A 15,975-nucleotide genomic window follows, 5' to 3' on the forward strand; every position below is an offset into this window, starting at 1 on the left:
GTTCCTAGCAGCATTATTTGCAATAGCCACAAGGTGGATACAACTAAAAAGGCCATCAACAGATGAACAAATTGTGGTACATACATACAGTTGCATGTTATTCAGCCTTAAAAAAGAATAAAATCCTGATACATAATATGATCTGGATGAATCTTGACAGTATATTAAGTGAGATAAGCCAGACACAAAAGGACAAATAGTATATGATTCCACATATGAGTTACTTAGAGTAGTCAAATTCATAAAGAAAGTAGAATAGTGGTTACCAGGGGCTGCAGGTGGAGAGAGACAGAAATAAAGAGTTATTGTTTTATGAGTACAGAATTTCAGTTTGGGATTACAGAAAAATTCTGGAGATAGAAAGCAGTGATGATTGCACAACAATGTGAATGTACTTAATGCCAGTGAATTGTACCCTCAAAAAGGGGCAAAATAGGATAGTCTATGTATGTAGATTATACCACAATTTTAAAAATTGAAATGATCATGCTGCCTCCACAAACACTGAAGTAACCATAAGAAAGCAGTTTACTTTCACAATCAAAATCATATTTTTAAATCTGAAGTTAACTTTAAGAACACAATTTAGCAATCAGGAAGCAACCTCCTGTTTAACAGCCTAGGGAGAAAAATGGGGGTTGAGTTTCTATCCAAGGACCTAAGTTCATCAACCCATGAAATATCTACTAATTAAATGTTTCTTTTCCTCCCCAAGTCTCAGCATGTACCAATGCTGTAAAGTCATTTAGACTAAGTTTAGAAGCCATTTATAAACTCACACATGTGAAGCTGCAGCAGTTACAGAGATCAGAATTATGGCCTTCAGCAGCCTCAACGTTGGGCAGCTGCTCAGCCATGCTGCTCCCCTTGTGCGATTGTCACACACGCCTGTCTCTGTGTTCAAGAGGGGAAGGGTACCGTAAGATCTGAGAACTGCTGGTTTAATGAAACTGTATAGATAGGAATTACACCAACTTTTTCTATTTAGTTCAGATTCCAATGAAAATGCAGTACAGATGATGTGCCTGAGTCAGCATTTTACAAAGACCAGTTAGAACAAAGAGTCAGGACCATGTGAAAAGTGGAGAATTTTTCTCTGCTTGGATTAAGGACAGGGTTTAAAAATTCTGAGACTGCAAAAACATGCACCAGCACACAAAGAACCTTAGTATGCGTGTGCAGTCTTCTCCTTTAACTTCCATGAGGTGCAGTTTTCTCTGTCCCATGGCTTGTGTCCTCTAAGAGTTACTGGTTAGCACAGATCCATGTGGCATGTGTGATTCAGGTGGTCTGGAGAGTTTTGCCAGAGATCACTCAGATCTAACTTTTACACATTGAGACCCATCACAATTACATACTTGAGATTTCTTAAATGTGGGAACCTTGTGAAACAGTCGAGTGCCTGGATAGTCCTAAAAAAGCCTTTGTGTAAAAATATACCATAATATTATAATAAAGGTCACACTTGTCTCATTTTATTTTGTTGACAAAGGTCAAACTGTAGATGGAGTTTATTTCAACTCATCTAACAATATTCTATGGTTCCTCTAGTTCCTTGATGTAGATTGTAAATTTAAAAAATGCCAAGGCGGGCCGGGCGCGGTGGCTCACGCCTGTAATCCTAGCTCTCTGGGAGGCCGAGGTGGGCGGATTGCTCAAGGTCAGGAGTTCAAAACCAGCCTGAGCAAGATTGCTCAAGGTCAGGAGTTCAAAACCAGCCTGAGCAAGAGCGAGACCCCGTCTCTACTATAAATAGAAAGAAACTAATTGGCCAACTGATATATATATTAAAAATTAGCCGGGCATGGTGGCGCATGCCTGTAGTCCCAGCTACTCGGGAGGCTGAGACAGAAGGATCGCTCGAGCCCAGGAGTTTGAGGTTGCTGTGAGCTAGGCTGACGCCACGGCACTCACACTAGCCTGGGCAACAAAGCGAGACACTGTCTCAAAAAAAAAAAAAAAAAAAAAAAAAAAAAAAAAAAAATGCCAAGGCATTACCAATATAAAAACAAGCAGTAAGAGTTTCTTAGCTTTTTCTGTAAACTAAATTTACCAACTTCTTTAGAAGTTTTCACACTTGTTAAATGAGACCCAGAAAATTAACATTGGTTTATAACAACATTCTATCAAGCTTCTGTGATAAAGATAGCTAAAAATTCTTTTATATTCTTCCCACTGAAAGATGGAGATTAATTCCCTACCCAGTGGATCTGGGCTGGCTTTAGACTGTGACAGTAGCGATGTGCTGCTGAGATTAGGTCCTAAAATGCCTCAGCCTGGGCCTCCTGGACACCTGGGCCACCACATATGAAATGCAGCTTTCCTCCAAGCGGCCACTCTTAAGAGACCACATGGAGAGAGGAGAGGGGTCCAGAGAGGCCTTCCAGGCCCGTGCTGTGTCTCCCGACACCCTAGAGCAGAGACAAGCTCCTTCGTGGTTGTTATCTGTCTAAATTCCTCACCCACAAAACTGTGAGAGATGGTAATTAAAAATGTCATTGTTTCAAGCAACTAAGTTTGGGAGTTATTTGTTACACCGTTATATGTTTTAAATTCTATTCTTTAAATCAAGGGTCCCCAACCTAGGGGTGAGTTGTAGAATTATTTCATTATATATTACAACATAATAATAATAGGAATAAAGTAGTACACAATAAACGTAATATGCTTTAATCATCCTGAAACCATCTCCTCTCTCTCCCCAGTCTGTGGAATAACCGTCTTCCATGAAAACAGGCCCTGATGCAAAAAGGTTGGGGAGCGCTGCTAAATGATCAGGGATGCAACTAAAGCACCTGCTACTATTTAAGCAAGAGTCACAGAAAATCTTGCTTAGAGTATCAGAAGATGATCCATAAATAGAAACATTACTGGGATGCCAAATTTAACCCATTTCTTTTGGAAGAAGAGGGAAGAAGTTGGGGAAAATTTAAGAATTACTTATTGCCTGTCTTTTTACTGAGGAAAATGTGGTGGAAGAGGCAGAGGTTTGTTCAATTTCCACTTAATAAAACCATACAGCTCAACCCAAAGTGATGCCTTGAATCACCCTACAGCATCTGATAAAAGGCAAGTTCTGGAGTAAGAAGAAAGTTGGCTGGTAATGTATGAAAGTTGCACTGGAACAACAAAATTGACACAACAGTTCAGAGGGGTGCCCAATGAACCAATGGCTTAGAAACAGCAGGATACAAATTTTGCCTATGATCCTGGACTCACTGCCTATGTAACTTATTGGTTTAACTAGAAATGTGAGTATAAGTTGGTTTACCAAGAGTGTGGCAGAACATGCTATCTTAAAGCTTGGGCAAATGCACTCCAGGTTCTGAACTGGAGGAGTGGGGATGACAAACCATTTATTAAATTTTATAACCCCTCTGGCATGATAGCCCACAGATCAGACCTGGCCACTAAAACAACAACTACACAACTTCTTAAAATGACATTTGTGAACTAACAGTGTTTACCTGTGCAGAGTGGGGGTGGAATGGAACTGGACAGATGGAGCGAGAAGGGGCAGGGAAAGTCATCACTATTACTTTCTATGAATTTTTTTCTAGCAAAAGATTGCTGACACAGAAGCCTACTGGGGAGGAGGGAGTAAAGGCTCTGAAAGAGAAGTGAGGGCAGCAATTTTTACCCATAAACAAGCCTTGACATTTTCCTTGCAAAACTCTCTTCATGGCCTAGCTTCCTGGCTCACACCTGTGAATGCCAGCACTTTAGGAGGCGGCTAAGGTGGGATGATCACTTGAGGTCAAGGAGTTTGAGAACAGCCTGGGCAAAATAGTGAGACCCTGTCTCTACAAAAAGTAAAACAATTAGCCAGGTACGGTGGCATGTGCCACTAGTCCCAGCTGTCTAGGAGGCTGAGGCAGCAGGAATGCTCGAATCCTCAGAGGTTACAGTGAGCTATGATTGCCAGTGCACTCCAGCCTGGGCCACAGACTGAGACCCTGTCTCTAAAAGAGAAAAAAACCCTCTCTCCATACTTCTGTTATTTCAACCTAAATAGTTCCATTTGTTAGTTGGTAGGCAGACTGGTGAAAAATACATACTCTGTACTGGGTCACAAAATGACGGTGCTATAGGATCCAGAGAGGGGCTTGCGCAGTTTACAGTAGGGTTCTCGCTATGAGGAGTTAATGCTGCTGCTGACTTTTGGACAGGAGGAGGAGCTTATGCCAGTACTGGCTGGGGGTTGGGGACTGCAGTGTTACAGGACCCACTATGGAATTTCAATTATTTGATATCCAAAACAAAAATCAATTATACTTCAGGAAATTATCCCAATTTAGACATTCCTAACAAGCCACATAAACATTCCATGATATATACATTAGAGAATGCTCACTTCAGTGACCAAAGTTTTTAACTTTCTAATCACAAGCAAGGTAGTATTCCAACTCTACAGCTGACTCACGCCATCCCTCAAGTAAATTATAAATTGAGATCAAACACCAGAGACTCTAGACTAGAGTCAATTAACCAAACAATAAGAAAATAGTTTGTAATATGACTTTTCCATTCTATCAAAACATCATTGCTAGGTTTGCACCAATTTGGGCACTCACTACATAAAAGCATAATTAACTTAGAGAAAAGTCTGATTTTGGAAGAGTATTTAATAATCACAATTATTCAGCATACACCCATTGAAGGTTCAGCTCAAAACTATATTGTTGTTCCACACTTTTTATCTAAAGACACAATTTCTTTTATCATTTCTATTTGTGCCTATCCTATATAGCTACAAATATTTTTATGCAGTGCATATCTGGTAAGTATAATTCAAAATAAGACAAAAATCACTGCCTGATGCCAATATGATAACATTGCTTTAAGACTAAGTGTATTTTTCAAAGCTACATCTGAAAAGCCTAAACACAGGAATTTATGACTGAGCAATTATGATACATGCAACGCTGACAAAAAAAAAAAAAAATGAGGCACAATGCCAGAGGCTTTGGGGGAACTTAAAATCTAGTAGGAAGGGTCAACTTTAAGTGTTAATAATATCAACAAGTACAGAAGCACCAAAATTATAGTATACATGCTACTTCAATTCAGTGGCTGCAAAGAATCTTTTACAGTAAGACTGCCACAAGGACAATTCCAGAGAACACTATGCAAGAGGTGATGGCATGAGCACAGCCTTGAATGAAAGGCAGGATATATGAAAAATAAGTGGACAAGAGAGATTTTGAGTCCAAAGACCTAAAGAGGTCTGGGTCCAATGGTCGCTGAAAGAAAGTGTAATATGATTAAATATTGCTTTAAAAAGATGTATCTAGCAGTAGTACCCAAAAGATAAGGGGTGAAAAAGCTGAAAGCAGGGCAATCAGGCTACTGTAAAAGTCCAAGCATAAAGTCCCATAAAGAGAATGGCGTCAGGCAAGGATAAGGAAAGGGTGGATTCAGGTTACGAAGGGAGATGATGATTAAGATTATCAAGCAAATTATAGTGACCAGAGTATAATTGTACCACTGAGAGAACTGAAGAGTCTGGAACTTTAAAAAAAATAAAAAATCAATGATGAATTCTTTTTATACAGATTAACTTTAGAGTGACAGCTGACATTCAGTGAGATATATACTATAGACACACACAAATTTTCACAGGCTCCCAGTGCAACCTGCTGACAACCTCTTCCTTTAATATGACCTTCTAAGCCCCATGTAACCCAACCCCTACTATCTCTTCAAATGTCATTTCTATTCATCCACTGCAACCAAATTGTGCTAATCACTCTCTGAATAATACATATAGCATACTATTGTTTACCGAGCATTTTCACCTTATGTTATCACATTAATGCAACAGTTAAATGAAGTAGATGGCAGTGATATCCCTATTTTATACTGGCACTCTGGAGCTTGGAACATATTGTGCCAAAATGACCTTTTCAAAATCTAAATCTGACCTCAAATAAATAACTTCTTGAAAGAGCATAAAACACTTCTAATGAGGTAAGACATTTAGAAAGGAATTAAAGGTCAAATGTTCCCTAGAGCATAGGAAGAACAGAAGGAATGGGACTACCTCCAGCCAGCCACCTGTAACATAAACACCCGATTAGGCACTTCCCTTCTAGATTGACTGTTTACATAGATAGGCACCAAAAAAAGTTAGTGGATGAATGAGGTTTTTGTAACAAAGAATCCTCTGTAAGTAAAAAAAGTACTGTTACACACAGTCCTTCATATTGAAAAATGTAGTCAATAAAATTAAAGTCCAGTCTGCTTTGAGAGTAGTAGTATGGGCCTTTTTGCTTCTCTCTTTTTAAATTTCAGCTTAGCATTTCTCAAGGAAAAACAAATATATTAAATAAGCTAAAAAAATTAGCCAATTTAATAGCTTTTATTAAGAAAGACATTAAAATGCTCCTTAATTATCCATGGATTCCAGTCTGTGCTCTGAACTAACAAAGAATTATGTCACTTAAAACTGCAAAATAGTTTTAAATTATAGAAGTTTTCTGGCAAACTGTGAAAAATGGATAAATATTTAAATAGATTAAAGCTGCATGGAGTTAATGATAATCTAAATTCAAAATACATATTTTCTCTATTATCCCTAAATCCAATGTGGGAAAATATGTATTTTAATAACTTGTGACCCAGAGAACGTCTTCCTTTAGGTTTACCTGTAACATACCAGATCTTCATAATTATGTACTAATAAAAATATAATAACTCTTCCAAGTAAATGTGTTTTTGAATACCATCTCATCAATTATGCATCGTTCCTGAACATCAACCTATTTACAGGTAGGGTAATAGAGAATACAAAAAGTACTCTACCGTAAGAATTTGTATTATGTGGAAAAAAAGAAAACACATCTAAAGGTTGTATCTTAGTGGGGAAGAAAGATCTATTGATAACTATTCTGAGAGAATTCATACTCAGGACAGTATGTGAACTATTGTGCATCTTATCTCATTAATTCAATCACCACAACCTCAAAAGGAAGTTATTATCCCATTTTACAGATAAGACTGACATTCAGGGATTTAAGTGCCCTGCTTCATATCACAGAACTAGTGACAGGGCTGGAACTTATGCCTCCAAGTCTAGTGCTCTACTAAACATGGCTATCATTCTTTAAGGTGTTTTGATAGCTTCTACCACACACTTTCTTGTCCCCTACTCATGAAGAAAATCAAAAAACGTAAAGAAAAATGTGTATACAAAGATTTTTTATATATATATGTATATATATATATATATATTTACATATATAGATGCACAATTGGTCCTCGGTATCCGTGGGTGACTGGCTCCAGGACCTCCCACACACACCCCAAAATCCAAGGAAGCTCAAGTCCCTGATATAAAATGACATATTTGCATATAACCTATGTACATTATTCTGTATACTTTAAATATCTCTAGATTACTTATGATACCTAATAAAATGTAAATGCTATATTATACTGTACTGTTTAGGGAATATTGACAAAAAAGTCTCTGTATGTTCAGCACAATTTTTTTTCCAAATATTTTTGATCCAAGGTTGATTGAATCCACGGATGCAGAACCCACGGACACAGAGGGCCAACTGTATGTACAGACACAGATTTTAGTTAACTTGAGGAAAAGAACGGGTTTCCTCTCCACATCTAACACCCACTCCCCTCTTTCTACTGTGGTATAAATGAGACTTTTTCCAAGTTCTTACCTGAGAAAACCACTACACAGAAAAATATAACTAGGGAAGGATACTCAATATTTTAGTGATTATTTGCTACTAAAACAATCACTACTTAACTCTGATAGCTGAAAAAGTCTCTTCCAAAAGGCTTTTTATAACTGAACTGCTTTTAATTTTTGCTGCAGTCAAGCCAATCTAAAACTTCCCGAGAAAAACTGCTACCTCTGCTCCCCATTCTTAATCTGTGACATGCTGTAACCACTCATATACCACCACCTTCTTCCACTCAAGGCTGAACTTTTACCCATAATTGCTAACATTTATTGAAGACCATTCATCAGGCACTTATTCTATGAGTACTCCTTCACTAAATTCTAACATTCCCAACAAGGCGTTAAGTATTATCAACTCTAACCTTTAAAGTGAGGAAAGCCTCAGGCAGCACCCACTGCCCAATGACACTATTCACTTCAAAATATCAATTATCCCAATAAATTAAATAAACATTTATTATCAGTGAGCATTAGAACTGTTCTTTTTTAAAGTCATTTTTTAAAAGCGTCTTTTTAGTGCCTAATACAAGAACTGAAATCCTGACAACCAATCTTTTCCCTCTCATTTTAAGTCATTTTAAGTCAGTTAACCCTAATCTCTCACTAGGATTCTGGTTGCCACACACACGTTTAAGTTATCTTGAAATAGCATCATTTATATTAAAACTCCTTGAAAATACCACCAATACAGTATCTGTATTTGAAAATGAGTCAAAGTATTTGGTCTCTCAAGTACAATATAGCTAACTAACCTTAGCTATGAAACAGTAACAATTTGACAAGGTTTCTTTTCCTTTTTTTATTTTTTACTAACAACTAATTTTAATAAGGACCTGGCCACTTAATTTTTGTGAGTTCAAATGGTACCGAGTTCAAATATGTTTTGACAGTTCAAATGACACTGTAAGACACAAGATGACTGTGTGTGTCTTAGTATGAAAAGTTTACATTTTATTTCATTCAAACATTATTTGACAAGGAACTAAACTTTGAGGATCCTGAAAACACAAAGAAAACAACACAGAATGGCCATACCAACAATATAAACCACTAATGACTACTATGATAGTCTATGCATTTTTTTGCTTCTTACACCTTTGTGTTAGTATTTGGGGGTTAAACTTCCAAAATTAGAATATCCATTTTCATGAACAGTTAAAAAATGTCTTTAGGCCTGCACACATAGGAAGCTTGCCTGTCTTGCTTCTGCTAGGCTTTTCAATGAAACAGCAAAAAAACTAGCATCACTTAAAAATACTTCTACAGTTTTTTTGTTGCTAACACACAATTTATAGTTTGGTTTCCTAATAATAGGAAAAGATCCATTTTTAAAACCAGGTGTTTTCAGCTCTGCCATATATGCAGTCTGTAACTTTGTAACACAGAGCTACATCAATCACACACATTTCCTAGGACACTGTTAATGAGTGCTTTCATTTACTATCCTATTTGTTGAATTGTATGCAAATTACTTGGTAGCTCCTGTGAGATTTATGCACAAGCCTCCTAAAACTTTGAATGCCAACATTCAAGTTGTAACTCAATGTAACATTTACTATAAAATCATTCAAGTCACAAAGAAAAACTCTGGAAATGTTACTTCTAAAAGAAAAAAACCTACTTGTTGAATCTTCGTTTTTCCAATGAGACCTACTATGTATATTTTAGTGGCAATTTGTGGACCTGTCACTTTAACTATTAACATTAACTATAGTATATCACTCATAGTTGTTGCACCTGGTCAACGTCAAGACATATAATTAATGTAAAATTGGCATTTAAGCACATGTTCTACCTGTAAACTTCATTAGTTTAATTTTCTTTTCCCAAAGAGGCTGATTCCTACTGGGCACTGGGTACAAGTCTTGTGAGAGCCAGCAACACTATTCTCGGCTAGGATACTCGTTTTAATAGAAAGGAAAATTAAAAGGAAATTAGTTCCACGTTATTCACTTAATATGAATGAAAATACGAGGGAGCATCACAAAGCTTCATTTAGACAGTAGCAAGAAAAAGAATGACTCCTAAGCAATTAATAAGTTGCATACTGGATCTAAAAGGTTACTTCCGGGGCAATAAAATGCAACCACGCGAATTTCCCCTTTCCCAGGGTTGTCGTCACGGCCAAGCACCCCCAGAATGCACAATCCACGTGGTCCTCGGCTCCGGCCCGAACTCTCCAACGCTAGCCCGGCGCCCGCGCCTCCTCCCGCTGAAGCTCCGGGGGCGCCCTCCGGGGGCGGGGCCGGCGCGCCAGTCACGTGGGCGGCGAGCGGGGCCGCCATCTTGCAGGGCGGGGGAGGGGAGGAGCCCCGCGGGACCGGCCCCGCAACGCCGTCTGCCCCGCCGCGGCGGCGCGTGACCACCCGGGCTCTCAGGCGGGCCGCGGCGCCTCCACGCGAGGGACGCGCGAGCTCCGGGCTCCTCCTCGGAGACTCGGAGGAGGGCACTCCCTGCCCGGATGCACCTCAGCAGCGGAAGGCCGAGGAACAGCTGGGTTGGACTGCAGCGAATCAGGATTTAAATCGGCCCACACGCTTCAGCGGCCTCTGGACTGACAGCCCGGGAGCAACCAGACCCGCTGAAACGTCTTCAGGCCAGAACAAGCCACAGCGGGGGACTCAGAGGCCACTCCAATAAGCAGAAAATGTGAGGTCATAACAATTTAATGAGACGTAAATGTTATGGTAACCCTAAACTACTACTGGAGAAAAAAAACTACTACTTCCCCACACCAAGTGTCTAGAAATAGCCTTCAGTGTCACCTGTAGTCCGCATACCCCCTATGACTTATTTGCCCATTTTGAGAGATGGCCACAGCACAGGGCACTTCCTGAGAAGTAATGACGTGCTGAAATTAATGGCAAGATGCCTAACCTCACTCTGTCCACTCCTCCCAACACTCGCTGTTGGCCAGAAAAGGCCACGCACTGCAGTCAAGATAAAAATCTCTTTGCTCTGGTTTGCACGCATCCCTCCCCTTCATCTAGCTGCCTTTCAACACTCCCATTAAAAGCAAAATTTACAAAAAGAAAAAGGAAAAAAGACTCGCAGCAGTTAAAATCAGAAATTGGGTATCCTTGTTGGAATATGAATGGAATGATATAAGCTGTTCCATTGTAGGGCATTTCCTTTAGACCTACAATTTAAGATTATCTTTATAACATATACTACTATTATAGGAACACTTTTAAAAATATTTAAACATTGTTCCTGAATTTGTGCTTTCTTCTCTCAATTTAATGGCTGTGCAGCATATAGGACTTGTGGGAAATATTTTAATGAGTAGGCTGAAGGGTGGGAAGGGCTTCCACCTGATATCACTCCACACACTTACATGCTAATAGTAAATAGGTACTGGAGGATAATAAAATTTCAAACTCACTAAGGAAATAATGGGTACTACAGCATTACATCTGAGTTCTATAAAACACGTCCTAAAACATAAGACTCTTCACGGAAGCCTCGTTTTAAAAAGGTTTCAGCCCAGATTATCTCTAAATTCCTTCCAGCGCTCCCAATTCCTTGATTCCATGGTGAGTCCACACAGCCATTAGTGAAATACAATGCCCAATTTTCGTTCTAGTACTGAATGACAGCAGATATGCAAGCTGAATTAACTTTCAAGCAAGGAGGGGGAAAATCCCCTTTTCCACTATATCATCCTGGAGATCACCAAAATTGAAAAGCATGAAATCCAAATCAATATCTTTCAAAAGACTGTGATCCACAAAAATAATCTTATTGTACATAGTTTTAACTCTAACTGAACCATACTCCACCTCCTCCATTAACAAGCTCTCCTCAAAGACTTTATTGGGCCTAAATTATTAAATTGCTTTCATAGCTGTATAAAAATTCATCTTTAACGTTTGCGACAAGTGGCTCATCTGGATTCTCATCTACTACATTTTGGTGTTTAAACAACTCTTTTAGACAACATTAATGTATAAAGGCCCAATAAATATCCCGGACCCAAATCCGTTAGAAAGCTGAGTGTGTCAGAGGTAAAGGGCATAACCAGGCCGCCATAGGAGAGGTCTCTTTACCCAGACAACCTGCGTTACTACTTATCCCAGTCAAGTTGCAAGTCTCCAAATCACATTTCTTCAGGGAACACCCAGCTTTCTGAGCAGGGGCCAAAAGACTGATACGACCCCTCTGAGCTCAGGCACACACTGAGCAAAAAAGTCCCTCTGAGCCAGAGACTAGGGCAGCACGCCGGGAGCACACCTTTAGGACACCTCTCGGGAAGGTAGAGCTCTGCGACGTGTTAGCACAGCGCCAGTCCGCCAGAAAGGGACGGCGCGGCCCTAGGCTTGACCGCGACTAACAGACAGGTTCCTCTAGCGCTTCGCTCCCCCAGCCCCGCACCTAGTGCTGAGAAATGCCTCAAAGCCAAAAATGTCCCGAGACTCTTCATCCAAGAGGAATCCCGGGCTAGGAGCTCCATGCCACGGAAGAGACTTCCAGAGCATTCTGTTATGGCGGGTGGCTGCGTGTGTATGAGGTGGGGGCTGGGGCAATGGAACTGAGCGGCCCAGCAAAACGAGGAGTACTCCTGGGTTGGGAGCCGCGGCAGAAGGGGGGATTCCGAGCCACCTGCGCCGGGCTGGGGCTCGGTCAAGGGGCGTCCAGGAGCGAGACCGAGGAGCTCACTGGGGCGGTGACCGCACCACGAGTCTTGCGAGGCTCCGCGCGCCTTACCTGGGCCCTAGAGCCGGCAAACTTGCAGGGTTCCACCTCCACCTCTGCGTCCTCCGGGCCCCCGCGGAGCGCGGTGCGGAGCCTCTCCAGGTGCTCCCTCAGGGTGACCCGCTGGTGGAAGGAGAAAGCCGGGTGCAGCGAGGCCATGGTGAAGAGCAGCAGCAGTTCCTCTTGGGCCCTGAAGCCGAGTCCGCTACCGGCCCGAGGCTCGGTGCCGCTACCTTCCGCGCCGGAGCAGTCCTTCTCGGCGTCCTGCTCGCCGTCGCCGTCCTCGCCCTCCGCGCCGCCCCGTGAGCCCTCGCCCCGGGCCGCGCGCAGGCTTTTGAGCACCGAGTCCACCTGGGGCAGGAGGCGGTGCAGGCGGCCGGCGGCCTCTCGGTTCTCCGAGCCCAGCAACGCCAGGTAGACGATGAGGCGCGAGCGCACGGCCGGCTCTCGGAAGTCGGCCAGCGGCCCCGGGTCCGAGAGGCCGTTGGCCTTGGCCTCCGAGTCGCGCAGGTAATGGTAGTCCTTGCGCGCCAGGTCCTCCAGGCACGAGCCGAGGAAGCGCAGCTCCAGCGGGTTGCACAGGTCCAGCAGCCCACACATGAATTCCAGGCGCTGCGCCGAGCCCAGCACCAGCCCGAACCACTCATACACCCGCTCCTGCTCCCGCAGCGCCGCCGAGGGCCCCCCGCCGCCGCCCGGCATGCCCGCCCCCGCCGCCGCTCCGCCAGCAACAGGCGGCCCGAGCCCCCGGGGCGGCGGCGGCGGCGGCGGCGGCGGCGGCAGGGGGCCCCGCGGCGGGCCGGCGGGCGGCGGCGGCGGGGGGCGGCAGTCGCGGCGGCGGCGCGGCGGCGCCTTAGCGCCCGGCCGCGCGTCCGCCTCCGGCTCCTCCGCCTCGGGCGGCGGCTCCGCGGGGTGCGTCGGCTTCAGCGGCAGCTTCATCCTCAGCATCCTCGGCTAGGGCGGCGCGGACATGCGAGCGGGGGCGGGCGGGAGGGGCCGCGAGGTGGGGCGCGGGACGCGGCGGCGGCGCAGCCGTCAGGAGCGGGGCCCCTCCATGCCACCGGGGGAGGGCCGGGGGCGGGTCTCGGCCGGCGAGGGGGGCGGTGGCTGGCCGGCGGGGTCGCTGGCGTCGTCTTCCCGGGCCGGAGGCGGGGCGTGCCCGCGGCGGCTCCGCCCCCTGGGCTCCGCGCCGTCTCTGGGAGCCTGGTTGCGGGTGGGAGCAAGCGAGCGAGGGTGTCCTCCTTCCGCCTCCCTCTCTCCGTCGTCCGCACTGAGTGGGGCGGCAGTGCCTGAGCGGTTCCCTCTCGAGCCGGTGCGGACGGAGCGGCCGGGCGAGGAGGGGGAGCGGCCGGCCCGGGCGGAGACGCTTGCGGGATCCGCGCACCTCAGCCCAGCCAATCAGCGCTCCCAGCCGACGGTTACGTAGCTCTCCCCGCCCTCGGGGGCTGCCTTTCTCCGAGAAGCCACGCCCAACCGCTGCCGGGCCACCTCCCTTCGGCGGCCACCGTGCGGTCCTAAAGCCCGGTCGTTCCCGGCGTGGGGTTGGACGCGGGCTGGGACGGTGTGGCCGCGGCTAGGTGTGCTGGGGCGCGGCGAAGATCGTGCGAGGCCTACGTGAGAGGAAGGAAGTGGGCGATTTCACCTTTCCCAAAGGCCCTGGCTCCTCTTTTGCCCAGTGGCTCCTCTGTGCTTCGCCACCTGGCGCCGGCTGCCGCCCGCCTCCGTCGGCGCCGCCCGGTTGAACGCGGCCCCGGAGCCGGGACTTGTGCGAAGTGAGCGCGCGAACCCCGGGACGACCTCCTGCACGTCCTCCAGCGCCTGGCGGGCTGTCTGAAAGTCGGCGGTGGGATAATCCACCTCGTGAGACTGCAAGGAGCGGTTGACTCTGCGGCAGAGGAGGGACGCGGGTCGAGACGCAGGGTTGCGGCGGTGGTTGGGGGCCCGGGCGGGCGCCCGCGCGGGCCGGCGGCCCCGAGTGCAGGTGGGGACGCGCGGCGCGGAGGTGCGCAGAGGCCGCCCGGGCCCAGGGGACGCCCCAGCCTAACGGTTGGTTCTGGTCTGTAACGCTCTTTTACTTCCTCAACAGTTTAGGAAAAGCAGCCCCCCCCCCCAAAGCTTCCTTCGTTTGGGCATCGTGTCTTTGCTAAGTAACGTTTTGGTGTCTGACACAAACATTTTGAATCCTTGTGCTGGTGTGAATTTCCTGTGACTGGAGGAATTTAATAAGCTACCACCTTCACAGGCTTTAAAGTTTTTAAAAAATTTTCTGTCACATTTTTAACATTTAAAGACTTCCAAAATGTCTATCTGTCACACTGTTGCTGTTTTAGCGACATAGTCCACGTTTTTAAAATTCAGGGAGCTCTTTTGAGGATTAATAAAAAAAAAATTTTTTTTTAAAAATTCTTAACGTTTTAAATTTAGAAGTCCTACTACATCTTGTAGTAGGACTAGGACTATGTAAGGCAATAAGAACTACATTGTAACTCTTTCCCAAAGTGTTGGAACTTTGTCCATCTCACAACTTTGTATCCCATGAAGCTCATTTGTAGTTTAGGAAAAGGTTGAATTGAAGCCTAAATCAGTTTCAGCAATAAAACTGGAAGAGGGAGAATTTTATTTTCAACACATTGGATGTTAGCAAAATATATGGAAGTCATTCTTTCATGTAATTTGCTATTTCCTCGTATTCTTTGGATGTAGTTTACAATCAGGGGAAAACTTTCTAAGGACTTTTTACAATCCTTGCCCCTTTTAGCTGTCACCCTCAACTGCCTAGGACTACTGTCTCATCTTGTAGTCTCACTATTCTAAAGTGTAGGGTGAAAGACTTTAGGCAACTAATAATAATATTAATCTTGCTAGATATTCACAGGTTCATAATGAGTCACCTGTATAGATCTGGATGTTTGTGTAGTGAGCAGATGCTTTATTTCCAAGTTGATTTTTATATGTAACCTAGGCAAAAGGTCATTTTCCTTAGCAAGAAGAAGCCATTTGGTATGAACTCTCCATAACACTTGATGCATACATTTTACACCAGAATTCAAATTTGTGATCGGTAATGATGACTTTTGTCCTTCTAGCATTGGCCAGCATTAGAACATTAAATGATCAAAGCTCATACACATAAATGACATATACTATTGTTTAATGATTCTAGTTATCATCCATCAGCTGGGTAAGTTACTGTTTATTCCCCAGTGCACAGTTTCAGGGCCTTCTCTCCACACTGCAACTCACTAGACCAGGCCTCAGTGTTTTTTCCACCCTATCACAAGTGAGAGAACATGCTCAATAAGAGTGAAAAAGCACTACTGCAGTGCTTTTAAGGGAGGGGCCTAGATGGAAGTCCCAGGGTGAGATGTGGGTATGTTTTTTTGGGAAAAATTACTCTGATTATTCTAATAAGATTCCCTAGGAAGATATTTCTCTTACCCACCCTAGCTGTGGAGAAATACTTGGGCTAGATTATCTGATATATATGCCCTGCAAAATCAAATCAGATAGTGTTATTGGGATAATAATGAGTGTGGTTTGTATCCAAATCTTTTGTAGAGGGATATATCCCA

At 44.3% G+C, this 15,975-nt stretch overlaps 1 protein-coding gene across 3 annotated transcripts in view; it reads right to left on the reverse strand.

Annotated features, from left to right (window-relative positions):
- ZCCHC2 (zinc finger CCHC-type containing 2) overlaps positions 1–13,744 on the reverse strand; it is a 59,069-nt gene extending 45,325 nt beyond the window's left edge. For 2 of the 3 annotated variants that reach the window (XR_012912870.1, XM_075993817.1), the window contains exon 1: positions 12,416–13,744. Coding sequence is in view for 2 of the 3 variants with exons in the window: in XM_075993817.1 (XP_075849932.1) it covers positions 12,416–13,351 (936 nt within the window). In the remaining variant the exon portion in view is untranslated. The remainder of the gene's footprint in view (positions 1–12,415) is intronic. The other variant, XM_075993818.1, reaches the window with a different exon arrangement.
- Positions 13,745–15,975: the final 2,231 nt, after the last annotated feature.

Source organism: Microcebus murinus, chromosome 17, assembly GCF_040939455.1.
Source record: "Microcebus murinus isolate Inina chromosome 17, M.murinus_Inina_mat1.0, whole genome shotgun sequence".
In the NCBI taxonomy this organism is placed as follows: domain Eukaryota; kingdom Metazoa; phylum Chordata; class Mammalia; order Primates; family Cheirogaleidae; genus Microcebus; species Microcebus murinus.